Source organism: Malaclemys terrapin, chromosome 1 (genome assembly GCF_027887155.1).
Source record: "Malaclemys terrapin pileata isolate rMalTer1 chromosome 1, rMalTer1.hap1, whole genome shotgun sequence".
NCBI classification, from domain to species: Eukaryota; Metazoa; Chordata; order Testudines; family Emydidae; genus Malaclemys; species Malaclemys terrapin.
Genome location: NC_071505.1, coordinates 134,366,588 through 134,393,114, shown reverse-complemented (window position 1 = coordinate 134,393,114; position 26,527 = coordinate 134,366,588). Strand labels below are relative to the sequence as shown.

General features: G+C 47.5%; 1 protein-coding gene across 1 annotated transcript in view; it reads left to right on the top strand.

Moving 5' to 3' along the window:
- The window catches only part of TEAD4 (TEA domain transcription factor 4), a gene marked incomplete at its 5' end in the record, with an annotated part of 81,975 nt that overhangs the window by 46,854 nt on the left and 8,594 nt on the right, over positions 1–26,527 (top strand). Inside the window, 7 exons of the mRNA XM_054039697.1 lie at positions 4,205–4,269; positions 6,363–6,425; positions 10,454–10,588; positions 12,167–12,210; positions 13,636–13,691; positions 14,811–14,941; positions 15,623–15,796. Of these exons, the coding sequence (XP_053895672.1) occupies positions 4,205–4,269; positions 6,363–6,425; positions 10,454–10,588; positions 12,167–12,210; positions 13,636–13,691; positions 14,811–14,941; positions 15,623–15,796 (668 nt within the window). The remainder of the gene's footprint in view (positions 1–4,204; positions 4,270–6,362; positions 6,426–10,453; positions 10,589–12,166; positions 12,211–13,635; positions 13,692–14,810; positions 14,942–15,622; positions 15,797–26,527) is intronic.

Here is a 26,527-nt window from a genome sequence, read left to right as displayed (position 1 = left end):
GTTAAATTCGGAAAGGGGGAAGGCCATTGGGGAATAGCTAGAGGAGAGGAGAGATGAGGCCAAGGGCTAAAACCTTAGTGGAGAAATTCGTACCAGACAAAGGGGAGTTATGGAGTGAAAATAGAAGAGCAAGGATGCGCTGGGTCATGGTGGATAATATCAAGCAGTCATGAGGGAGGGAGTCAGGGCTAGAGAGAGCAAGATCATTGAATACGCAGAAAGGGCAGTTTCAGTCGTCTGGAAGGAGAAGAAGCGGGACTGAAAGCAGTAAAGGAGACTTTGCTGGGAGACAGGAGGAGGAGAAGACTTTTCCCAGGACTTTAGTAAGAAATGGAAGGTCGGATAGTAGCGAATGAGCAGGAGAGAGTCTAACGATGATGGCAGTGAACTTAGTATCAGGGAAGATATCAGTGAGTGGTTAATTGTTGCAGTGATCTTGCTGAGGAGGAAGGACTATGCGGTAGATAGACAAGGTGAGTGGGTCTAGGACTGGCATATGAGACACTATTTTTAAAAAGATGATGCCCAAGAAGGCATCTACTATAACTGGAAGGAAAGAGGAAAGGAACAAGCGGGATGAAAAAAGAGGAAGGCAGGGAAGCAGACCTAAGGCAGTAGATTTGACAGTGATGATTTAGCTAAGATTCTCGTCCCCGTGTTAGAATTTTGTCTAAGTCATGTCCCGACAGAACCTGGGACTAACTCCCTATTTAGTTTTGTTTCATGCTTATAGCGCATTGAAAGGCGCAGATGTTGTACTGCATGTCTGTAACTTCCTAGTGGCTTGATTTATTTGTGGCAGTCAGTTTCCGGTGTGTGCAATTCTTGGAGGAGATGTTTTTGTGTTTTGTAATCAACAGTTAAGTAAATAAATATGAAGTCCAGAAAACAGTGACATCCCACTAGCCATTCACTAAAATTATACCACCAGATTGAAAAGATGGGTCAGATAATTTCCCTACGTCTGATTTACTTAACCCCTTTTGGGTCATCACTGTCAGAGATTGCTTACCCATGCTGCTCATCAAAGTACTTCCCAATGCAAATATTCTTTTCTTGCCTTTGGAATGGACCAGATTGCACCAAGGAGCAGGTATTTTTACACCATTTCACAGTAGAGACTATCTGCAGAGACCACTATTCACTCCCACACAGTACAGAATAGAATCTCTAGTACCCCACTTTCTCCTTTCTGTGAGCACGTGCTCTCTGATACACAGGGTTTATCCCAGGCTAGTGGGGAAAATTTCTATGGAAGACAGCAAAGAATAGCTGAGAAATTGGATTGGGACATATTTCGCATGGCTCAGGGGCCTGCTTTGACTTCTTCTGCAATGATGCCTTCTTCTTCTATGAAATGAGCAGAGTTAGGAATGGGGAATTAAAGATGCTTTGTGCTTCTCTTAGGAAAACCTTAGTGGAATTTACTGAATCCAAGTAGCTGCAATCTAAAGTGAGATGGGACGAGAGACAGATCTAATGCTGCTGGGGATAGACATCTAATAGGAGTGAGATACAAAAGCAGAAGGCAAATCTGCTTCAAATGCACAGGGCTGTAAAGAGAATAACAAGCAGAGCAAGAACCTGAGGGAGACTCTTTCTTGCACTCTCTGTTTTTTAATCTTGTGCCTCCAAGGGGAAGGCTTCAGGGAGGATAAAGGGCTTTCTGGCGGTGGGCTACAGTTGGTATGTTGGCTAGCGCTTCATGAAATCCAATGCGCAGTTCAGACAGAGGAGACACAACTGTTGGCGGGTTCCTGTGACTGTGGAAGGCCTCAACGGGAGTTATTCTGAGAACACAACATGCGATCGGATTACTGAGCTCTAAAAAATGAGCCATCTGACAGTGTGCGACAGCTCCCAGCCCATTCCAGCCAAGTGAAGACATGGCATGAGGCTTTGAATATCCTGCAGCCAGGTTTGTGATGGAAACAAACTGCCCTCCATAGACTGTGAACCCACAAACTTCTAGAAATCCATCACATGCGCACCGCTGGCTTCTAATAGGGGGAACAATGGATCTTTAGAATTGGCTTCTCTTGGGGTTATGACCTTCTTTTAATATGTTCCCGTTAGGGATGTTCTCGGGTTTAGCACACTCCATAATTCTGTCTGTCCCTGGGTTGCTAATATCTCTGCATGGTCACCTGCATTAGCTACTGGAGCCTTTAGCAAGTAATGCACCCTGCTGCCTTTCTGTCTCCTGATCTGGTATGGAAAGTGAACCTTCAGAGAGAGGAAGGTGGAATGAGGTAATGAGAGATGAGAAATGGAAAGCAAAGCATGGAAGCTGGAAAAGAGGGTGACTGCGTGCTTGGATACAAAAGAGCTCATTTCTGCACCAGCTTCTGCCACATGCGACTTGACTGACTGTAATGGAATTGCATATGGTCTACATCTGTGCAGAATTTTCCCTGGTTTGTCAGTGATGGTCTCAGTGATAATTGTGAGGGGATTGGGCTCGCTTGGTGTAACCCACAGACTTGAATGGAGTCGCACCATAGATACATTTGCCCCATAAAGCTTATTTTTGCTGGTTTGTGATTGTCTGAAATTCTACTTGTAAAATTCTCGCTGGGTCAGTTCTCTCTTCCTCTCTCTTTCACTCCCCATTCCTCCTCCTCTGCAGCCCACCTCCTCTGTAGACATACACATTCCCTCACACTTCATTAGAGACAAACAGGTTTTGAGGAGCTTATTTTGTTCTGTCTAGCTTCCATTGTTCACCATTGTCAGATTGTCTTTCTCCAGCTCTGGGCCAAACCAGCATCTCTGGCATTGCTCCGTAAATGCAAGTCTGCGAGGCTACTGGCCTGAGTCAGCCAGATGGAGGCTTTGAAAGCCATAAATATTATTCTTGGCACTAGAGAAAGGTCGGTTATCAGGCTGATGTTGATATCTCGCTAGCAATTGGTCTCAGCTTTGCAGAAATGGCTATGCTGGTTGAAAAACAGCCAGGTGGTAGGTAGTCTAACAGCATCTGCTCCCATCTAGCTCTCTCCTGGGCTTGTCGCTGCGCTTGCTGGCACTGTGAGAATCAGAGAAGTCAGCAGTACTATGCGGGGCATCAAATAATTCCATCTTTGTGCGTAGCAGAGCAGGGAAAACTGGAAAATCCGTGTGGCTAAGGGCCTGCTCCTTCTCCCAGTGAGAACAAGGGGAGCCTCTCTAACAACATGAGCAGGAAACGGATTGAGACTTAAGTGGACAGAGTGTTGGAGACAGCCATTTCTGTGCTTCGTTACATTTCATGAACATAACATAAACCATCCTGTGGCTGCAGCTCCTTCTGTCAACATCAGCTAAAAGTGACATGGAAAAGACACCAAAAAAAAGTGTTTGTGCCCTTTTGTGTGGCTTTATAATTGATAAAGTTTGGATTTTTTTATTATTTAAAAAAAATTCTTCATGTTTTTACTTTAGAACTGTCAAGATTAAGTGTTTCTGCTGGAAGTCTCCTTGGAGGACTTGGGGACCTAGAGTGAGAGCTTCTCAACCCTTCATGAAAGGGCCCGGGTATTGAATTTTTAACAGAGAGAGCTTTTCTCTGAATTAAGAACAGGAGTACTTGTGGCACCTTAGAGACTAACAAATTTATTAGAGCATAAGCTCTAAGGTGCCACAAGTACTCCTGTTCTTTTTGCGGATACAGACTAACACGGCTGCTACTCTGAAACCTTTCTCTGAATTGTTTATCCACGTGTTTGAGTTAAATAGGTGTTTAAAAAAAAACAAACCAAATAACCCCTCACCCCAGAGAGCTTTAAACCATCCAAATAAAATATCACTTCCCCTCTCAATTATCATTATTTTGATATTTGTGATGTTCTAATCCCACTAGTTTTCCAAGTATTCATGCAGCCTTCCATGGAAAACAAGGCAGACAAGACCTGAATTTTTAAGGTTCAATAGAAAAAGAGCAAGAAGAAAACCCCTCGGAACTTCATTGATCACAACCAGCCATTAAAAGGACACAAACCTGGAACTTTTATAGATCATTGTAAATTGCACAAAGACAATATCAAGAATAGAATTTTCAGTCGAGACTTCTGCTCTTTAAACACTGGCCTCTGCCACATGAACTAAATGAGAACATTCCTGACCTAGGGGATAGCGTTAGGGCTTATAGCCTCCCTGCAGGCTGCATCTTCTTGCTGAGATCATGTCTCTCTAAACTTTGGTTTGCATTATTTCCTTGTTCCAGGCCGAAATGAGCTGATTGCCCGCTATATTAAACTGAGAACAGGGAAAACGCGCACAAGGAAACAGGTAGGTGTGAAGTTGACTGTGTTACACTGGCTGCTTTGTTTGTGTCCCGAGGGATGGAGAGGGCTTGTGTGAACTAATTGCCTCTCTGCTGGCTGCAATTAGTCTCTGCCTTTTGGAAAGAGATCATCGCAGTCAGCTGGGTAATGAGAGTTGTGAGTTTAGTCACTCTGAGTGTCTTCAGATTGGACTGTAGCACTATCACACATTATCTTCCTGCAATGACACGTTCAGTGAGATATTAACTGTTACATTTTTGGGTTAGTAAGAAAGGCTAGGCCGGGATAGTCAATAGACCCTGGGCCAAATCTGGACCGCCAGAACTTTTTAACAGACTGTGAACTCTTTTTATTTACTTATTAATATTTTGTTGTTATTTTTGTATTATTTTCTCTGGAGTTTGGACCTCCAAGAAATATCTTGACCAAGAAATTTGGACCTTGACAAAAAAGAATTGATTACCCCTGGCTTTGGTGTATGGTGCCTTTCTCCCTCTCCTTGTTAGTTATTGGAAGTTGTTACCATCTAATGGGTGACACATATGAATGAGTTCGCAGTCTCAGTCCTGTTCTCTGTAGACAAGAGTCCCATCACCGTAATTGGTTCCCTTTTGGGCCATCTCACTCGAAAGGTCAAAGAATGAGTAGCCCTAGGAACCGAACTCCTACAGATGGTCCTTCCAGGTCAGGGATTAAAACAGTGGTTTGGGCTGTTTAGAATAATGTGCCATTGCTGGAGACACACACAGAACTTCAGGTCTCCAGACCTTTTGGTCGAGAACCTTTCAGGCACACACAAGTTCAGAGTTAGCATTAGCTCCTCTCTTAACTCCACCGCTTTATAAAGAAGCTGGGCGGAGGCTCAGCCCTCATTTCTCTCAGCTTTATGATGATGGCCGTGTGCCTGTTATTGGTATTTACTGACTTTTCCCTGAACCATTCCCGGGTTTTTGAAAAAGCCAGTAGTCCAGTTTTATTGACTTTTCACCCAAATTTTGGCTGTTTTGGGACTTGGGGATTTTTTTGCAGGGGAAGCAGACAGGGCGATGCTGAAGGGATGGGGTCAGCAGAAGGCTCTCCCTGGCAGAGGGGATCAGTACTCACGGCTTGCAGTCTTCCACTAAGGGCTGACCCACAACATTTTGAGATGGGGAGCTCAAATGATGCCACCATACCCTCTCACAGCAGCAGCAGCAGACACAATTTTCTACACTCAGGGTCCTAGTGGCACCCCCCACAGTCTGGCACCTGAGGTGGCCACCTCAGTTCGCCTCATGGTAAGGCCAGCCCTGCTTCCACTCCTCTCCTGACCCCAGCTTTAGCGCAGCCCCAGTGCACAGAGCCCATCAGCTGCCTCTGCTAGACAGAGCCCCCTGCTGACCCCGGCCCTTCAGTGCAGCCCCATCAGCTTCCTCTGCACAGTGGGGGAGTGAGACAGGCAAGGAGCCAGGTCCCAGCAGCGAGACTGCCCTGCCGCTGCAGGGAGTGGAAGGCTTCCGCAACTGCTACATGGCAAGTGTCCCTGCCCCCCTTCCCCTGTGAGTACTGGGCACCCCTCCTGCCCTCCGCCCACTGCCCTTTGTTTATGGTTTTCACTGTTTTTTAAATAAAGCCCAATAATTTCCCAGGAAATAAAAATAAAAATGGCAAATGAAGGGCCTTTGGCATAGCCCAAGGTGGGAGGGGGAAAAGTCAAGCGAGTCAGAGGAATTTATAAAGACTGGGGAGGAGGGATTTAGGTATGAACTCACTTTGGGAAGCGTCCCTTCTACCTGGACGAGGCCATAACTTGGTACCATAAGGAGAGAGGTCTCCTACAGGGCTTAAGGAGTCTGCTTACATGTCACAGAATGGCTGTGATTTCACAGGGCCCTTTGGGTCAGTGGAGACCTCTAATTTGACACCTGCAGCATGATCAGATTGGGCTTGCTTGCACTTGGAAGAAAGTCTTACTGCAACCTCTCTTTAAAAAAAAAAAAAAGAAACTAAAAGGATCACTAATCCCCATCGCACAGACGTCATGGGCGTCTGTTCAGTACTGCAGGCAACTCCCAAGATGTCCCCTTGAATGAGGATGGCAATTGTTTTTCAATGCAGGTGTCTAGTCACATCCAGGTGCTGGCGCGTCGGAAAGCCCGGGAGATCCAAGCCAAGCTAAAGGTATGCTGGGCATCCTTACCCATAACACACACACACCAGCCAGTCCTGCCAGATAGCCTTGTTAATGGGGAGATCAGCAGTTAAACTGCCGTAAGCCGGGGAGGAAGAGGCACTTCCCAGGAAGTGCTGAGCTAACACTTGTATTGTTATGGCTCTGTGGTGCTGGAGGCGATTTCTATTTAAAGAATGAAGAAACAATGACTTTCATTTCTATGGGCCGATTTACCTCTGGTATATGCCGCCGTAGTGTACATCACTGGGCTCACAGTGGCAGAACATACATGGGGGTGGGGTAGGCAAAAAGTGGCCACAATCTCCCATCTTTTTGCTGCCACGGGTCAGGATGAGCTGTGGGGATGTGGTGACTCACCACTTCTCCTGGTGGCAATCCTATGGAGCTGCCTGGACAAACTAAAGCTACCCTCGGCTGGCATAACCGTGAGGGGACTACAGTGATGGCAACCAGTACCTCCTCAGGGGACGCGCTTCTACTGGGGAGGGACATTCCTTGCAAATTGTGATTCCCTGTGCCAACTGAGATGACTCTGACCCTGTGTCTAACACAGGTCTGGGTGAAGAGTGTAATTTAGGACTAAACTGCTTAAAGCTGTAGGTGACTTCTGGGCTGTATTAACAGAACTGTTGTATGTCAGACCCAGGAGGTAATCGTCCCACTGTTCTTGGCACTGGTGAGGCCTCCGCTGAAGTGCTGTGTGTAGAAAGATGTGGACAAACTAGAAAGAGTCCAGAGGAAAGCAATAAAAATGATCAAAGGTTTAGAAAACATGACCGACGAGTAGGCTTGGAAGGATTAAATTTTTATCAGTAAATGGTGGTAAACATCAGTTTCACCGTATGCACACAAATCGACAAAAACTATTTTGATCAGTAATAACTGTGAAAGGTACAGCTAGGCAAAGGAAGAGAAATGCAGCTTGAGAAGGTATCAGAGTTTGATTTAAGGATATTTACTTCGTATGTTCTGACATGTGATGTTGACAATTTAATGGTTATAAAGCTTGAACTTTTTCAATCTGAATGTCTACTGGAATTAAAGAATTATTGCCTCACCCCACTACATAATTTCCCACAACTTCAAAAATGTCACTAGATAAAAATAAAAAACCCTTAAAACCCCATAATTTTTGCAACTGAGAAAATTTAAATACATAAAAGTAAAAAATGCTTCAAAATAAGCATTAATATTATCTGTCAAAATTATAAAAGAAATCAAATTCTACCAAGCCTGCCTAAAAGGAAAGGTTAAAAAACTCCTGGGTATGTTTAGTCTTGAGAGGAAAACTGAGGGGGGACCCGATAACACTTTTCAAATATGTTAAGGGTTGTTATAAAGAGGATGGTGATCAATTGTTCTCCATGTCCACTGAAGGCAGGACAAGTAGTAATGGGCTTAATCTGCAGCAAGGGAGATTTGGGTTAGATATTAGCAAAAGGCTTGTAACTATAAGGATATTAAACATTGGGAGAGGTTACTAAGGGAGTTTGTAGAATCCCCATCATAGGAGGTTTTTAATAATCGGTTAGAAAAACACTTGTCAGGGATGGTCTAGCTATCCTTGCTCCTGCCTCAGTGGAGGAGGCTGGAGTTGATGACTTCTCAAGGTCCCTTTCAGCCTCCCACTTCTATGACTCCACAGTGTTCATCGTCAGGAGCGGACTCTCTTTAAATGAACCAGCTAGACTCATTCCCGATCAGTGTTGAACTGCATTTGTTTTGAGCCCCAGCTACCACACTTTCCACCCCTCCCTCAGTTTCTTTGTAGAACTCTGTGCTAGTTCTGTGATCAGCCAGTCCTGTTTCCAGCTGCTTTGCGAAGGGAAAGAAGTTACAAATTACAGCTGCCCAATTCGAAGCTGCTAGGTATGGCTGTCTGGGCTGGAAGCCTGTGGTGCCAGTAAGTGATCTATTCAGGTGGAGGCTGGCTTGAGAGACGCAGTGCGAGCAGGAAACAACTGCCCACCATGTGAAAAGATTTACAGCTGTAACTTTGATTCTGTTCCTTGTGCGTCAGGGCCCTGGGATTTGGTGTGATTGGAAAGTGAGCCAGCTGAGCCTGCTTCCACTTAACACCTAGGGGCATGGAGACTTCATTCTCGGGGAATGACGGTGTCTTGGGGAGCTCCATTTCTAGCTTCCTTTCACATTTCCTTGGTCCATGCTGTGAGCTCTGCTCAGATGCCTGCAGTGAACCATTTCCCAGCACCAGTCAGTTCCTTTCTGACCTGCAGAGGCAAGTCTGCCACGCACATTCAACTTACTTACTTACTTCATTTCCCTCGCTCCTCTTTGTAGAGTGAGTAGATACAATCAGCGAGGTTACTGCCCTTCTCCCAAGTTCCTGCTGGCAGCTGTGTGCTGTCCTGCTGCTGGTTCCCCTTCCATATCAAATACACATTTTGTGTTTATACCCTGGAGATCAGACCTGCCACGTTCTGATTTATTTGGCAATTAGTGTAGTGCTATTTCCACAGCACAAACAAGAGTGTATTCTGCAGCTGTCCACTGTGCCTGTAACAGGCTTTTGCACCATGTTCAAGATGAATTTAACAAAGATGAGATAAAGCTTGAGGAAAAATACTTCCCCTGGAGACAGCAATTTTCTATGTCCTAATTGGCTAAAATATCTCTCACCTGCACTAAAGCCAGACTGAAAAATGATCTTCAAAGAATAAAAGGAGGGGGAGGGGTTGCGTCCTTATTTGTTTCCTTACAAAGTATAAGAAGGGCTTGGGGCTGGTGGAGGACATTTTTGTTCTTGCTTTAGCAATATGAGAAGTATCAAGTTTGCTCTTTTCCTCTTTTTGCTGGAAGTCTAGAGAAATTGCTTCAGAGCTTTCTCGTCCCTTAGCTGAAGGGGAAGGGATCAGTGTTGAATCTTTAACAAAGACAAGTTTGCTCCCAACTCTTTGTCAGGCATTTGAATTAACTAAATTCGAACTGGGGAAAAAAAGGGTTTTAAACAGTCTGATTGAAAATCCCTTCTGCTCTCAGTTACCCACATTTCACTTCTTAAATGATTGTGTGTTGTTATTCTACAAGTTCGCTGTCTTTTCTTTATATCTTCCCCATAAAGCAGAGTAGATTACAGTTGAATTTCAAATGTAAAAAGCAACCAGAAAAAAAGCCTTAGCGGCAATTGGGAAGTCTTTTTACATCATCAAGAAGCAAAAATGGACATAAACCTTTTTTTTAAATTTAGCAGGTCATCTTTAAAATATTTCCCTAAAGCCTTATTTCAGTAGGGTTCTGCAGAAGCTTCCCCTGGCTTTTGAACATTTGTAGGGCTTTCTCAGCAGTTAAAAATATTTCCCTTCCACATACTGAGTGATACCAACACAGAGATACCAGCTGGTTCTGCTGCGGCTCCATGGAAAACACTATAGCTGGAGACCATTCCCTCTGTAGAGGCTCATTTATTTTCAGTTTTTTTACTTCCTCTGATTTTTTTAATTATTAGCATTCAGGGAGTTCTGAGGGAAGGAGGAGGTTGGGAAAAGGGATGGAGACCCTAGGACAGAATTTATTTTAGGTACTAAAGCCAGCTGCTCTGACTCTGAATACACACAAGGAGCAGAGCTGCTGAGGAAGGAGGTGCCTCTTTTCTTCACTTGTAAGAGGTCGCCTATTCCAGTTGCTTATGAAAATCATCATCCCACCTATGACATCACTGTCACAATTATGATGTCACAGACAGAAGAGAGTTTGAAAGGTAGGGACTAGATGTAGAAGCGGCGAACGGAGGGTGGGAGGATAGTGGCCCGGCCTGCTGCCGATGCTCCCTAGCTGGGAAGGAGGAGCCTTGGAGCCTTAACTATGGTGAGCTCTGTGCATTAGAAAGTCACTTGTGGTTCTGTTGATTGGCTTTACTGGCCTGATTTTTCAGAGGTGCTCAGCACCCATTTCCCTGATCGAAGTCCATGGGAGCCCTGGGTGCCCAGCACAACATCAGGCCATATATTTATTATTATAATCACCATGTCTTTTTTTCTCTTCCTCTCCCCCCTAGGATCAGGCAGCTAAAGATAAAGCCATGCAGAGTATGGCTACAATGTCATCTGCCCAGATCATCTCTGCAACCGCCTTCCACAGTAAAATGGTATTGCCTGGCCTCCCACGACCAGCCTACCCTGCTGTGTCTGGGGTGAGTGAAGTGTCTCAATGGAAATGGGGCAGGAGAGTCAGCTAGAGATGAGTTAGGAACTGTGATAGACACACACCCCAGAAACAGACCACAGGGGACAAGTTCAAAGTGCACCTCATTAACATGAAGGGCAAATTTACCATGTAACTGCAACATTTAGGGCCTGATTCACCTCTCAAGCTGGTGTAAATCAGGAGTAACTCCAGTGAAGCCAGTGGAGACGCACTAAAACTGATGTAGATGAGAGGAGCGTTTGTGATATTAATCACCAGTGATGTTGTAGGATGTCTGTGCTGTCTTTTTTGGCACATGGTTCTTTTGTATTGAGCAAATTCATTCTTGCCATCCTTCCCCAGCCCCCTCTTGGGCACGTACAGTCACGAGTGCTTGGATACCATGGTGATAGCTGACCTCATATAGAAGCCTAAAGAGATGAGGCCTGATCCAAAGCCCACTGATGTCAATGGGAAAGACTTCCATTGACCACAGAACCCTTTGAGCCAGGCCATGGAACTTTAAAATTCTCTGTGCCCTGCAGCATGAAGCCCACTGAGATCCTGAGGGGAGGGATGTTCCTTCTGTCCAGGGCTCTGGGACTGTATGGTTCAGAGGCTGTGCTAAGAGGGTGATGGCGGGTCAGACACATAATGCAGCCAGCATTAGACCAATCTCCTGAATGCCACGGCTGCTGCGTGCAGTAACGGGAATCCCTCCACGTTGAGAAGTTCAGATTGCTCTTTTTTCTTTTCTTTTTGGTGCTGCCAGTTGTAATGCAGCCATGTAAAGATCAGCAATTAACCTGATAAATAAGGAGGAGACATGATGTCTGGACTCTGCACGCTGAACAAAATGCTAGGCCTAGCTGTGTTCCTCCCTCACCCTCCAGTTGCTGTCACCTCCCTGTCCCCACTTGGCCATTGTTACTGCACCACCTGTCAGCACCCAGGCTGCCTCTCTTTGTCTCACTGCCTCTCCCTCCCCTCTTCTCCACCCTGTGACAGGTCAGGAGAGGCAGAGTTTGGGATGGGGCCAGTAACCCAGGTTTTGAAGCTCGACGGATGGGTGTACCCAGGTTTTTTGAGCCATGGAGCAAGGAAACTTGGAACAGGCATGGTTTTGCCAAGGCTTCCCCCAGCCTGCTTTCTAGATGCACATAACCAGTGCAGAATGCCTTGTGCAGCACAAAAGGAAGCTTTTCCTGCTCCATCTCTGAAGAAAGGTCTATTTCCTGGTGTTAGCCTGCCCTACAGTGCCTCCCAGCTCATCTCACTGTAACATGCTGGGTTAATCGCATGCAGCCAAGTTTTCCAAAGCGGCTATGGACTTTGGGGTCCCTGAAGTTGGACACCCAAAAATGGAGCCACTCTTACCCAGCATCTACCTCTGGAAACAACGTCCTTAATTACTTACGACATCTGGCTTAGCCCTTCCAAGGTCCATCAGTGCCCCTGCAGGGGAATACAGGCTCACTTAGCCCTGCTCACCGTCTTGTTATGTGCCATCATTAGCCTCTGACAGGAGTAAGGTCTGGTTTTCTTTAGCCTCAGGATGGTGACTGTCTGTACTTTGGTTTTGCAGTTTTGGCAAGGAGCTTTGCCAGGCCAAGCTGGATCCTCTCACGAGTGAGTACTCCCACACCTATGCATACACATGGTTGCTTCCCATGCTGTGGTGGAAGTTCCCCTGAGCTGGGAAATACCTTCAATTAGCTCGAGGTTAAGAAACCGTAAGGCCATCTGATGCTGTTTGTCAGAAAGGCAGACCCCCCACCCCCAAGCTATCGATGGAAGTAGGCATGGAGCTGAGGCAAAAGGCCTAGGGTTGAATTCAAAGATGAGTCTAAAGTGAGTTCAGAGGGAGTCTTAAACTGGTGCATCTTGCCCCTTCTTCTGACCCCTCCAAAATGTTCATTATACTCACTCAAACTGCCTCTAGGCTCACTTAGGGTCTGATCCAATGTCTGTCAAAGACAACAGAAAAACTGGCTTCAAAGGGAACTGAGTGGGGGCCTTAACTCACCCTCTCACCCTTTTACACTTCATCTTGGAATTTGCCCCACTGCGTCTATGGGAATCGGAGGGATTCACATTGGGCCTGATCCGGCCTACAGTGAGGATCCAGAAGAAAAGAGTGTAGCAAAAAAGGCAGTAACAGGAAGTTGTAAGAACAGTGTAAGTGAAAGTAAGCCACCTCTCCTCCTCCAACTCACACGTCTTGGCTTCTCAGAATGTAAGTCACACCCGTTTAGATGCCCTTGCACATCAGTAAGTGGGTATGAGTAGGTCCAAGGGACCCTAAAGCTATCTAGCATATATCTCCTTACAGGTGGCCTCTGAATTAGGCCTCTAGTTTGCAAAGTGAACTGGGGAGGGATCCCTCAGGGATCTTGACTAAGGGCCAGATTTTCCAGAGCTTAGCACTCACCAACTGCCACTGAGAACAGGGGGTGCTGGCAGGTGCTGAACACTTCTGAAAATCTGGCCTAACTGGGAGCGGAGCTCTGTTGATAATCCAGTCCCAACTGAGGGTGTTGAGCACTTCTGAAAAGCTGTCCACACATGGCCCATCACCAGGGAAGGAGCTTGCAGAGCCCAACAAAAAGAGGCAGAGTTGCCATTTACTGACGTTGCCCACACTTAACTCCATCTCTGGACAAAAGGCTGTATAAATACATGGGCATTAGTGTCTAGGTGGGCAGGCCATATAGGGAATCATGTCAGAAGCCCTGCAATCTCCATACAGCCAATCTTTGAGGTGAGCTTGAAGGATGCCCCTAAGTGGGTCTGTGCTATTGGATGTGTAGGTAAGAATGCCGTGGGCTGTTTGGGTCCCTTTCTGTACATTGGGTGCTCCACTGAAGTTATGCTCTTAGAGGTCCCTTTTGTATAGTGACTATTAGGGTCCCCTTTCTGGGCCCTCCTTGCCTCTCGTGGAGTTACTTTCCACTCCCCACCCCTCCCCGGGAAAGTCCTTCACCTAATTTGCCCAGAGAACTGAACAAAATGCTTTGATTTTTCTTTAACTAACTCTCATGTATATTCCTACAGCGTGAAACCTTTTTCTCCACAAACCTATGCTGTTCAACCTCCACTCCCGTTACCAGGTAGGTAGGGAAACAATTTCTTGCACAGCACATACACATCATATTGCCATGCAAGAAAATCATAGTTCTTTAGTCATAACTATAAAAGAGACTTCCATGCTTCCTGCCACTGAAGGGGAAATGGGAAATTCAAATATTCCTCAGGGACCTGAAAAACCACAAGAATGAGAACAATCCACATCTCGTTCCAGACTTGTTCTATGCACCCTACAGGTTTACCTGATCCAGCCAGCCAACGCATGTCCCATCCAGCTCCACTCATTCAATCAACCTCCCCATATCTGATCCTGTGTTTTTAATTTCTCTGGTCCCCACAAACAAAAAGCAATATTTACTTTCAGTGTGAATGACTCCATTTAAAATTAAGGGAAGCCACAAACATGGAAGAAGAACAGTAAAGTTTCTGAGAGAGCACAGTGTGTGTGTGTCCTCTTACAATAGGCTGCAGCAACTCCAAAACAAAAATGGCTGCTGTCTCTGAACACAGGCGGAATTATTAGAAACATAGGCTGAGGTTCTGAAAGCTGCCTAGGGGGATTTAGATGCCAAATTCCCATTAGTTGAAGCAGAGCAAGGTTAAATTGCTTGCTCAAGATTATGTAATAGGTCAATGGCAGAGGCAGAATTAGAAGTCACGAGGTCCCAGCACCATGCTCCAGCCACAAGATTGCTCTGTTTTCACCACAGCAAAGGGGCTGTATTTCCACTGTGACTCTCCTCAAATGCCTTGTTCTAGTAGAGCAGAAGGTGGTTTTTCCTTCCCAATCTCAGCATTTCCTCATTCATGGTGACTCCTCTGAGATATCCAAGCAGATTGTCTTGCTATTCATTTAAGGCCCAGTCCAGCTCCCACTGAAGTCAGTGGGAATCTTTCTTTTGACTTCAGTGGCAGTTAGATCGATCCATTGCTTAGCAGTATATCCTGGGTTACTTCCTCCGGGAAGAACAGTTGAGAAGCTGATCAGGGAGGGACAGAGTGATGGGTCTGTGACAAGTGTTTTATATGAGGGTTGAAGTCCAAAAAAGATTCTCACTATGCTGTGACATTAGAGGCTGAAAATGACAGTTGTTGCTGACTTGGCTCTTTTTCATTTTGTTTTATAATCCCCTTGCTTTTAGGGTTTGAGTCTCCTGCTGGCCTCTCACCTTCCCCGGCGGCTCCACCTTGGCAGGGGCGAAGGGTTGCCAGCTCCAAACTTTGGATGTTAGAATTCTCTGCATTCTTGGAACAACAACAAGACCAAGACACGGTAAGATACAAACCTCACTCCCACTTTCCATGTATTTTTTGTCTCTGGATAGCTTTAATTTACACTGGGTGTGCTCTTCAGTATGTGTCTAGCTATTTAACTATGTATTGAAGTGCCCGGTCCACTGAATTGCTCTGCATTGACAGGGACAAATTTAGAAGCCAAGCTTGGGCAATTTAGGATCTGGTAAAAACAGATTCTCCTCCATTAAAATGTCCTAAGGCCCAAGAGACAGAATAACATGAAGCCAGTGTAGCCACTTCTATGCCATCGACTTCTGGTCTCCCCTCCTAGTGTACTGGGCATTCTGGGCATGTGCCAGGGTGGGAGGATGTGGCCAGAACAAACTGCGCCCTGGTGATCATGAGATAGTGGAAAAATACCTGCAGAGCCATTTCAGCAGGCTAGGGGCCAGACGGCACTTCCTGCAGTGTTTTCCTAAGAGGCCTCCCTCCCATGTACTGTTCATGCCTGTTGTGAGGTAAATGCTTTTTGGGTCCTAGGACCCAAATGGGCTCCCTGGTTTGCCTTTGTCCAAAAGCTCCCTTGAGCTCTGTGGTTAGATGGTCCCAGCCAGTACATTCTGTTCCCATCTTTTCTGCTGTGAAGAGGACTGGGTGATAAATCTGAACCAAGACCCATCCTGTGTCACCCTAATGTCTTACACCTGTCTCCCTGCAGTATAACAAGCACCTGTTTGTTCACATTGGCCAGTCAAGCCCCAGCTACAGTGACCCCTACCTCGAGGCAGTAGACATCCGGCAGATCTATGACAAGTTCCCTGAGAAGAAAGGAGGCCTGAAGGAGCTCTTTGAAAAGGGGCCACCCAACGCCTTCTTCCTTGTCAAGTTCTGGGTAAGAGAAGGAAGCTCCCAGGCAGCCCAGCTGCTCCTGCTCCTTTTGCTATTTTGTGGGAAGTACCAGATACTCAGTGTTGAGTGTGTAGCTAATTCAGACTCTGCTGGCATCTGGGACTCCCCCTGAAGAGCAAAAGGCCTTATTATGACATTCTGGCTGGAGCAAGGCAAATATTTGGTGTTGCCTTCTGCAAAGTTGTAACTGACTAAACTCTTGGGAGTTTGTTTAGTAGCAGTTCAGACCAGTGGTTTAATGATTGATGTGTAAGGGAAATCCTTCTCCTCTGCAACCTTGAAGCTATCTGTTCCCTGAATCTAAATATTCAATAACTTCCCAGCGTGCACTCTATTTCCCCCTTCCTGCCCTATCTGGCTATTTCTGTGGGTTTGCATGATCTATGTACAAGTGATTTACACCACATTTACACACGGCACAAGGCCGACCACAAGATAGGAAACGTGCACCAATGAAAGTGGATTATACAGAAAATGTGTTCTTGAAAACTGACCGCGAGGTTCTGGTAATTTGGCAGAAAACTTAAGGTTGAATCAGCCTGGCAAAATTCTACCCACTCAGTTGCCTGGATCAAATTTTTGATGGGCAAGCTCAGATTTTGCAAAAGCTGTAGCATTGTGCCATTGCATCTTGTGTGTGCTGCAGGGCACAGAGGAAATAATTTGGAGACGGATGTTATTGTAGGTATTATAAGATTACAAATAATAGCAGCTTGGGGCAGTGGCAGGGCTGGATGGCTGGGAGAATCTGTAATGAGATATGGAGCCTTTCCCTTTAACATTACCACTTGCAACTCAATGCTGGATCAGTAGCGGGACTATGAGAAATGAGCTGATGGTCTTAGTCCCGTTCCTAGTGGACGCTCATCCTTCTCTCAAACTCATCATGTTAATTGTCACTAACTGACCACTTGATTGGCAGGCTCAGCAGAGACAGCAGGGAGTTCAGCAAGGAGGGTGAATGGCTTGTTTGTGAACTCCTTTGTTGTGTTTCGAATATTTTGAAGGATTTCAGTGGCATGAAGGCTGTCTGCACAGGGGGGCATTTCACCCAAGGGGACTATGTGTCGTCTCTGTGCTGGGCATGGGTGAGGCATCTCCTGATTGCAGGGCATGGACTGACATGTCCTGGTGTCTGGGGCATTCTAAATCCTGGTCTTGAATGATTTGGCATGTGCGGAATTTGGAATGCATCGGAGAGCGCGCAGTCAGTGATACCGTACGGCATTTTGGTTTCCTGGAACCTTTTTGACGCCATGGGGGCACTGTGTTTTGTTGAATCACAGAGGGAGCTTATATGTCTGGTGGTGAGTTGTGGTGGTGGCCTTCCTGTGCACCTAAAAGCAGGCACATTAACGGCCTTCAGGCATAAACATTGGGCTGCGATTCTCTCTCTGCTTATCATAAGCTAAGCAAGGTTGTGCAGGGTCAGGATCTGCAAACAGCAGTATTTATGATTTACTGGATGTCAGTTTTGAACCAGTGTCTTAGCGTGACACTAGGGGGTATGGGGCTGCTGGAGAAGCTGTCTTGTGGATCAGATGTAAAACAGAGGTCTTGAGCACTTGTGATCATTTAAGAATCAATGGCATTTTCACAAGAGTGCAGGTGTTAACCTTGTAAAATTTCAGCTTGGTGCGGGGTAATGCATGTACGGGAGTGTAATTTCTAAAGTGCATGTTATGCATTATTTTGTCCTTGTAGACCTTGCTGGGAACCTTTAGTGCGCACCAGCAGGATCTACACAGACCAATTAAAGCACAGCACACTGGTGTGCTTTAGAAATCACACCTCTATAGAGCGCATTACCCCACGGTGTAGACAAGCCCCTTGATCATTACATTCTCCATGGCTGAATATTAGAGCTAGTTGGGAAATTGATGGTGAGGGAAGAGGGTAGACTCTCTAGTGAAAAACTGAAAACAGAATTTTCAGCCAGCAACATTCATTTGGAAATTCTGCCACAGTGCCTCATGGCAGTTGTAGTTCAGGTACCACATGCCCTCTTTCTGCTCTATGTGCCAGGCTCGCTGGCCAGACTACATCTCCCATGGTGCCCTAGCATCTTTTCTTTTGTTGAGCAACCACAATACATCATAGGAGATGTAGTTTGACTGGGAAACCTACCCCATAGAAGAGAAGCGGGGCATGAGAGAGAAGAACTACAACTTCCATGAGGGCCTGTGGCAGCAGTTCCAAATAACTTTTTAGGTAGAGTGAGGGGTGGCCAAAATTGTTCAGGTTTTGGCAGAAAACTGAAAACTTTTTGGTTTTGGATGTTCTTTTTTTGACAAAAAGTCAAAATGTTCTGCAGAATCCAGATACCTCTTACCAAAAAAAAAAAAAAAAAAAAAAAAATCATTTAGTCTAAACCAATTTTTTTTTCCTGAAAAACAGATTCAATGGAAAATTTTCAACCAATTCTGCTATGTACCCCTGCGTTTTCAACTGCATGAACAATGCAACTTCATTTCTTGTCTTAGTTGCTGTGCACTGCTAAGAAGGTACTGTATTCCTCCCCAGAGGAGGCCGCTTTTCAGTGGTGGGTAAAGCAATACCTGCATTATACAGTTGGTAAAGTCCTTTTGGATGAAAAGTGTTCTATAAAAACAAGATACTGACCAAAATTTTCAAACTTGCATGCCTAAAATTAGACCCTTAAATCCATATTTAGATACATGTCTGAGCAGATTGGTTTTCAGAAGTTCTGAGCTCCTGTTAATTTAAATGGCAGTTGCATATGGTCAATGCCTCTCAAAGTCAAGCTACTGATTTATTAAATTCTTATTTATTCATGTAATTCTGTTGCTGTAGCACCCAGAAGCCCCAGTGATAGACCAGGGCCCTGTTGTGCTAGGTGCTGTCCAAACACAGAAGAAAACAGCAGTCCCTGCCCCAACGATCTTACAAGGAGTCGATGCCTAAGTTAAACACTCAAGTTTGGGAATTTTGGCCATTATCAGCAACAGCTGGCTCTAGTGAGAGAGATCTGTGCCCATATTCATTCATTAGTTTTTTAGCTTTCAGATGTCAAACATACAATTTGTTTAAAACTCGAGCACTCCCAGCACACACACCCCTTTGATGAATTCAGCCTTTGGAGCCCGAGGGACAATGAACTGACCCTTGGTCTTGGATCGACAGCTTGTGAAGAGCGGCTCTGTGACATTTCTCCATGCTCTGAGTGCATTCCAGCACATGACAATGAATATGAGACATTAGCCTCCCAACACATGGGCAATGGCAGCCCTGCTCTTTTCCAGTGTAACATTATCTCTCGCACCTGTTACTTGGCTCGCCCCCTGAACCTCCTGCTACATGCATGTTTATTAATAGCACGAGGGGGGGGAGGGTTCTTATGGCTTCACACGCCATTGAAATGGAGCACTCACCGTGTAAAACTTACGGGGGGGCATATGAGTCCAGGGGCCACCCGGGGGGGGAGGTGGAATGAAAGTGAGAGACCAGGAGTTCCATGTGGGCAATCGGAGTCCAGCGCTGCCCAAAGCAGCTGTCTGCAGAGATAAACCACCTGTTGCCACTGAAGGGTTAATTTAAAGCGCACAGAGCATTCTGATTCAGAACTAGGTGCAGCTGAGGAATTGTCGAAAGGGCTGATAGGAGACTTTTCCTAAACCAGTGATAAATAAGCATAATAATCTCTTCACCTCAGCAATAGGAAAGCCTAGAAACCAATCAAATTGTTTGGTTCTTTCTTTTCATGAAGTGAATTAAACACTCATAGAAGGGGCTGGAGGGGAGGACTGGAGACTGAAATCCTCTGGTTTCCCACAGAACAAAGCAGCAGCACTGCACGCTTCCCCACGCACACTGCCCTGTGTGCCTGAAATCTGGACCTGGTAGGTACTGCCTGGAGGGGATGAGAGGCCAATTCAGTGTCTAAGTCCATTCTGTCCTTGGCCTCTCTAATTGCCATTGCAGATAGCAAACAAGGCAGCAATTAGTAATGAAGATTTTTATGATGTTTGCACCTTTCACTGAGAATGGGACTGAGAACCCCAATTAAGATCCCGTGGGCTAAGGAATCCTAGCAAGACTGCACAGACTTTTAACAGCTGTTCTATTCTAACAAGGGATTTTGTAAAAATGCACTTTCTCTAGCCAATTTGCTTGCCATGTGCATTCAGAAGCAGAGGAATTGTTGGTTGGCAGAGGGAGCTGTGTCGAAGAGCAGGGGCAGCTGTCCTCCAGTTGTCAAAGTGGCAGGGAGTCTTGCTGCCTTATTGAACTCTTCTCTGCTCCTGGATTCCCAGATCTCGCTAGTGGCTGGAAATGCCTTCTGTCATCTTTGGCTAGCCAAAATCCGCCCCCTTTCATCTCAGATATGGATCTAGCCATCAAGGCCCAAGTTTTACCTTCTCCAAGCCAGGCTATTGTTTTGCATGGAACCTACCATGGCGACCATCTGTAAACTGCAGCTGATGTGTATTCCATAGGCCTGCCTTCTAAGTGAGAAATATGCAATGAGTAGGGCCCTACCAAATTCATGGTCCATTCTGGTCAATTTCATGGTCATGGGATTTTTCAAATAGTCAGAGCTGAGCGCTGAAGGCAGCAGCCGCGGAGCTTCTTCCAGCTGGGTGAGGTACCCGAGAGCAGCTGTGCCGCGGATAGGGTTGCCAACTTTCTAACCGCACAAAACTGAATACCCTTGCCCTGCCCCCTGCCCCACCCCTTCTCCAAGGCCCCGCCCCCCCGCTAACTCCATCCGCCCTCCCTCCATCGCTCGCTGTCCCCCACCCTCACTCACTTTCACCAGGCTGGGGCAGGAGGTTGGGTGTGGGAGGGGGTGCTTGGGGTGCAGAAGGGGGCTCTGGGCTGGGGCCGAGTGGTTTGGAGTGAGGGAAGGGAGTTTGGGTGCAGGGGGGCTCAGGGCTGTGGCAGGGTGTTGGGGTGTTGGAGGGGGTATGAGGTGCGGGCTCTGGGAAGGAGTTAAGGTGTGGGAGGGGTTCCAATCTGGGGCAGGGTGTTGGGTGCAGGAAGGGATTCGGGGTGCGGGCTCCAGCCAGGCAGCACTTACTTCAGGTGGCTCCTGAAAGCGGCCGGCATGTCTGGCTCTTAGGCGGAGGCATGACCAGGCAGCTCTGCACACTGCCCTCCCCAGCAGGCACCACTTCCGCAGCTCCCATTGGCCATGGTTCCCAGCCAATGGGAGCTGCAGAGCCAGTGCTTGGGTAGGGGGAGCCGCGCGCGGAGCCCCTGTGGCCGCACCTGTGCCTAGGAGTAGGACATACCAGCCGCTTCCAGGAGCCACGCAGAGCCAGGGCAGTCAGGGAGCCTGCCTTAGCCCTGCTGCGCCGCTGACCAGACTTTTAGCGGCCCGGTCAGCAGTGCTGATCGGAGCCGCCAGGGTCCCTTTTCGATTGGGCGTTCCAGTCGAAAACCGGACACTTGGCAACCCTCGCTTGGGAAGAGGAAGTCCTGTCCCTCCTCAGCTCTGTTGGGACTAGCAGCTGGAGCACAGTGCATGGTAGGAGCCCCCAGCTGGGGTGCCCCCAGCCCTGCCCCTCTCCCTTCCCTACAATAGCTAGATTTCATGGGGGAGGTCTGATTGCACAGTTTGTGACATGTTTTTCACGACCGTGAATTTGGTAGGGCCCTACTAATGAGAGCCCATCATACCAGGGCTCCACACTCTGCATTAGTTGTCAGCTAAATTCTGGGTCCAATTCACAGTCCGATGTCTTGCTTTCAAAGCCCCAAAGGGGAAGAGGTCTGTCTTGGAGACCACCATTTCCTCAGTGGCAATTAGCAGTGACACATTGGGTGGGGCTAATGGGACCAGAGCTAGTATCCTATCGGTGGACGTCCGTCAACTGTAAATCTCACTCCCATTGGAGATCAGACTGAGCCAGAGTCCTGGCACTCTTAGGGCACAATACAAGACCTGACTTTCTGTGCAGGCTTTTTCTGCCTGGGGTTGCAGAGGTTGAGTGATGTGCCGCAACTCTCATAGGCAGTTTTCAGCACAGCTGCTGAAAGAACCCAGATCCCTGGTATGGATGATCCATTCTTATCCACTGCGCAGTAGTGCCTCTCAAACAAGTTGCTTCAAACCTCCATATATGATTATGCATCTGGTGAAATGAGGCAAATGAAACTTGCCCACCTTTGTAAAGCCCTTGAAGATCAACAGGCGATAATACAGTATAGACGTACAAAGCAGCTAGTATTTTTAGTCACCTTTTTCAAGTAGGGTAATGAAGGCACTGAGAGGGTAACTCACTTGCCCGTTAGGCACTATGTCTTGCGTTAGGGTTAGGTGAAGGATGAGGAGCCAAGAAACCTAGGTTCTTGTCCCAGGTCTGACACTTATTTGCCGTGAGATCTTAAAGAAGGCTCTTAGCATTCCTGTTTCCCCATTGGTAAAGTGAGGACATTAATACTTATCCACTGAGGTTTGGTGAAGATTAATTAGTTCAATTTAAATAATAATTAGTATAATCCGCCTCCTGCTTGGAGGATCAGAGTAAAACTAACATCTCTGTCCTAGGCCTGACGCCTGGTGCAGAGCCGGGATGGGAGAGTCACATGAGTAGGAAGGAATAGAGGAGCCTGGGGCTGTTGGGCACTAACCTTTTCCTTAGAGAAAGAAACTGCTCTAAAATGAAAAGGAGAGAGGAGGCCCCAGTGTAGCAGTGAAGCTTTCAGTTCTGCTGGAGGGGATGCTGGAAAGTCTGGACCTGGAGAGGACACGGTAGGGCTCTACACATCAGACTTGAGATCTTTACTGTCCCTTGGAACTGATTCAAACCATGTGGTAGGTAGACACAGTGTGAGTGCCTTGATCTTTCCTATCCTGCAACAAGTCCATATCTTCTCTTTCAGCTAGAGCAGCGGTTCTCAAATTGTGGGTTGGAACCCCAAAGTGGGTCGCAACCCCATTTTAATGGGGTCACCAGGACTGGCTTAGACTTGTTGGGGCCCAGGGCCAAAGCCCGAGCCCCACCTCCTGGGGCTGAAACCGAAGCCCGAGGACTTCAGCCTTGGGTGGCAGGGCTCAAGTTACAGGCCTCCTGCCTGGGGCTGAAGCCCTTGGGCTTTGGCTTTGGCCCCCCTGCCCGGGGCAGCAGGGCTCGGGGGGGCTCAGGTTTCAGCTCCCCCTCATTGGGGTCATGTAGTAATTATTGTTGTCAGAAGGGGGCATAGGCGCCAACTTCTCCTGGTGCCGCTGGGTGCTTGTGCCCCCCGGCCCTGCCCTGACTCCACCCCTGCCCTGCCCTGCCCCTTCCCCGCCCCCATTCCTACCCCTTCCCCAAAGCCCTGACTCTTCCCCGTCTCCTCCCTTGAGCACGCCACATTCCCGCGCCTCCCCACACCCTCCCACATCTTGTTACGCCGCGAAACAGCTGTTTTGCGGCGGCAAGCGCTTGGAGGAGAAGCGAGGAAGGTGCGCTCGGGGACGGAGACGGAGGTGAGCTGGGGTGGGGCGGGGAGTTGCTGGTGGCTGCAGAGCGCTCACCAATTTTTCCCCATGGGTGCTCCAGCCCCGGAGCTAGAGCATCTCTTTTATAAAGTATTTTCAAACTGTACCTTAAAAACTGAAGCTCTGTTGGACATTAAAGAGCCCATGGTGCAGTAGGATTTTGTCCTGGGATCATCCTACAAAATTTCCCTTCTACAATATTGTGCAGTACTTTATGTGCTAGTTCGCTGTGGCCTTCAATCGCAGAGAGTTCTGAAAGTCCATGGTGTTCTGGTATATGGGCCGGGAGCTAAGTTCCCTGTAAGCTGCTCAGCAGCCTATTTAGCGCCGTGCAGGTGTTCAGGGAACCCACCCAGGGACCTGCCGTTGCTGGGGGAGGAGCGCCCTTCCCCTGGCCCCAACTTAGCCAGACCCCCAACCTGCCGTGGCCTGGACCTTCCCCGGCCCCAATTCTACCGTGGCCTGGGCTGGGGCGCCCCTGCCCTGGCCTGAACCCAGCCCCGGCCTGGACCTGCCAGGGCTGGGGGAGGAGCGCCTATCCCATGGCTCCAGCCCCAGTGCTGCCGAGGCAGGGAAAGGTGCCTCTCTCCCCCAGCCCAGGTGCTGCTGCAGGGAGAGAGAGCTGTGGGGAATCCTGTCTCCCCACCGTAGCCCCAGAGCACCCTTCTGCACCCCAAACCCCTCATCTCCAGCCCCAGCCCAGAGCCCGCACCCCCAGCAGGAGCCCTCAAACCCCTGCTCCCCAACCCTCTGCCCCAGCCCTGAGCCCCCTCCCACACTCTGAACCCCTCGGCCCCACCCGTGCCACGTGAATTTTGTTATGTGCACCAATATGAATGTGATGTGACACTCATCACCTCCATAAGTGGTGCACATAACCAAATTCATTCCGCACACGGATGGGAAAAATTAGAGGGAACACTGGCCTGGAGGTTCAAAGGTGACTAACGTAGATAGGTGCCCAACTCCTATTGATTTTCAATGAGAGTTGTGTGCTTAACTGCCAAAAGCCTCTATGAAAATCCCAGCTGTAGTATGCAAAGTGCCTGGGATTGAAAAGTGCTGAATAAACATAAAATATCACTGGATTGTAGGTGGTTACTTCATTGGGACATGGCATATCAGGATGGTTCCCAGGAAACAGGTTTGGCTTAGGCCTGGTCTGCATTTAAAATTTGGTTTGTCATAGCTACGGAGCTCAGAGGTGTGAAAAACTCATAGCTATGCCAACCAAGCCCTGGTGCAGATGCAGCTAGGTCAGTGGAAGGATGCTTCTGTTGACCTAGCTACCATCTCTCATAGAGGTGGTTTCCTACAGCAATGGAAAAACGCTGTAGGCTGCATCTACAGTACAGGGTTATGCTGGCATAGCTACAGCGTTGTAGCTATGCCACTAGCAGTGTAGACATGGGCTTAATGTTACTGAATGGTAATGGTCCCTGCACATAAATTTACCTAGTGCCAAATAGTTTAATATTGATTAACCAGGTGTTAAATAGGTGTGAAATTCTAAGCCCTGACCTTTTCATAGGTGAGTTGCCAATTATGGAGACACCTGTAGTGACTTCTTAGTTAAGGTTGTGTTGAGCTTTTCACTTAAAGTGTGACTGCAGTCCTTCTGTTTCACCTCTCAATGATTGAATTTGTTTTCCAAATTCCACCACAATTACTGGTCAAGAGAGAGTTCAGTTTTCTCTGATGATTTCTGGATAAAATGCTTGCTAATTTTTCTAGAGAAAACATTGTAAAATCTGATTTTGAAACATAACCCCACATCTTTTTTTGATCACCCATGCTATATAGCCACAAAGTCCAAAATGCACACAGTTAAGCCCGGATCCTTTACTCCTCTTGCTCAATGGGACTACTCAGGTGTGCAAAATTACTCATGTGTCAGTGCTTGCAGGATCAGGGCCAAGACAGCCTCACATGTTAAAGAAACAGCAGGTGAGCTAATACACTGATAAAACACTGTGCAGAATTGTATCCATTGCCACAGGAAAACCAAAGTATCCCGTTTAATGTGTAGAACATAGATACTGACAAAGTTATTAAGATATTAGGGACAGATCCATAGCTGGTGTAAATTGGAGTTGTTCCTTTGGCTTCAGTGAAGCTATGCTGATTTACATTAGCTGAAGATCTGCCCAATCCTTTAGAGAGAAGAGACTTGATCATAAGCCGGTTCGTTTATAAGCCGACCCCCCCAGGATAGAGAAGTAAAAATGGAAAATGTTTATAACCAGTTCCTAAGCCGACTCTATAATTCAGGGGTCAGCAAACTTTGGCTCCCGGGCCATCAGGATAAGCCCGCTGGCGGAGTGAGATGGTTTGTTTACCTTGAGCGTCCACAGGCACAGTGGTAAACCTAAGTAAACAAAGTGTCCCGGCGTGCCAGCTGCTTACCCTGACGGGCTGGGACAGCAACTGGTGGGGAAATTTTTTGGGGGGGAGAATCTGGGAGTCGGGGGAGTAACCCCTGTGACCATCCTCCACATGATCCCACCCCTAGCCCGGGATCCCCATTCCATTCCTCCCCCCCTTATCTGGGTAGGGCCAGGGGAGGATGTCTCTGGCCTGGCTGGAACTGCTCGGGCGGGCTAGGCAGCACAGCCGCAGCCTGCTCCAGCGGGCCAGACCAGGCTGCGCGGCCGCAGCATGTTCCAGCGAGCTGGGCTGGGCGGCACAGCCGCAGTGTTCTCCAGCAGGCCGGGCGGCGCGGCCACAGCCTGCTCTGGGGGGCGGGGCTGAACAGTACAGCTGCAGCCTGCCAGCCCCAGAGCTGCAGCTGCTTTGGAGGCTGGGAGAAGAGCAGCATGGCCAGAAGCGGAGAGACTCTGGCCCCGCCTCTTCCCTTCTGGCTCTGCTGCCTCTCCTTGATCCCTCTGTTGGGGGGAGGGGCTGTGTCCCACCTCTCCCTCCCTGTACCCGTTCATAAGCCGACCCCCTTCTCTGATGCTTCCCTTTTATACTAAAAAAATTTGGTTTATGAACAAGCATATACGGTATATCCTATAAAACACTGGCGTCTCTCAAAATGAGACAGACCATGCTGACAATGAAATTAGTTACATAACATGTAGAAGAATAAAGAAACATTTAAAGATGCTATGTCTGTTGAAGGTTTTGGTAATAACTATGCAATTATATTGTATAATTTGAGGAATGGTGTGCGACTGTAGCCAAAAACTGTATTGCAAAGCACACTTATATGGGGCAGAGCAATGGTTGCATATTCTTAACTCTGACATTTCTTGACTCTTGAGT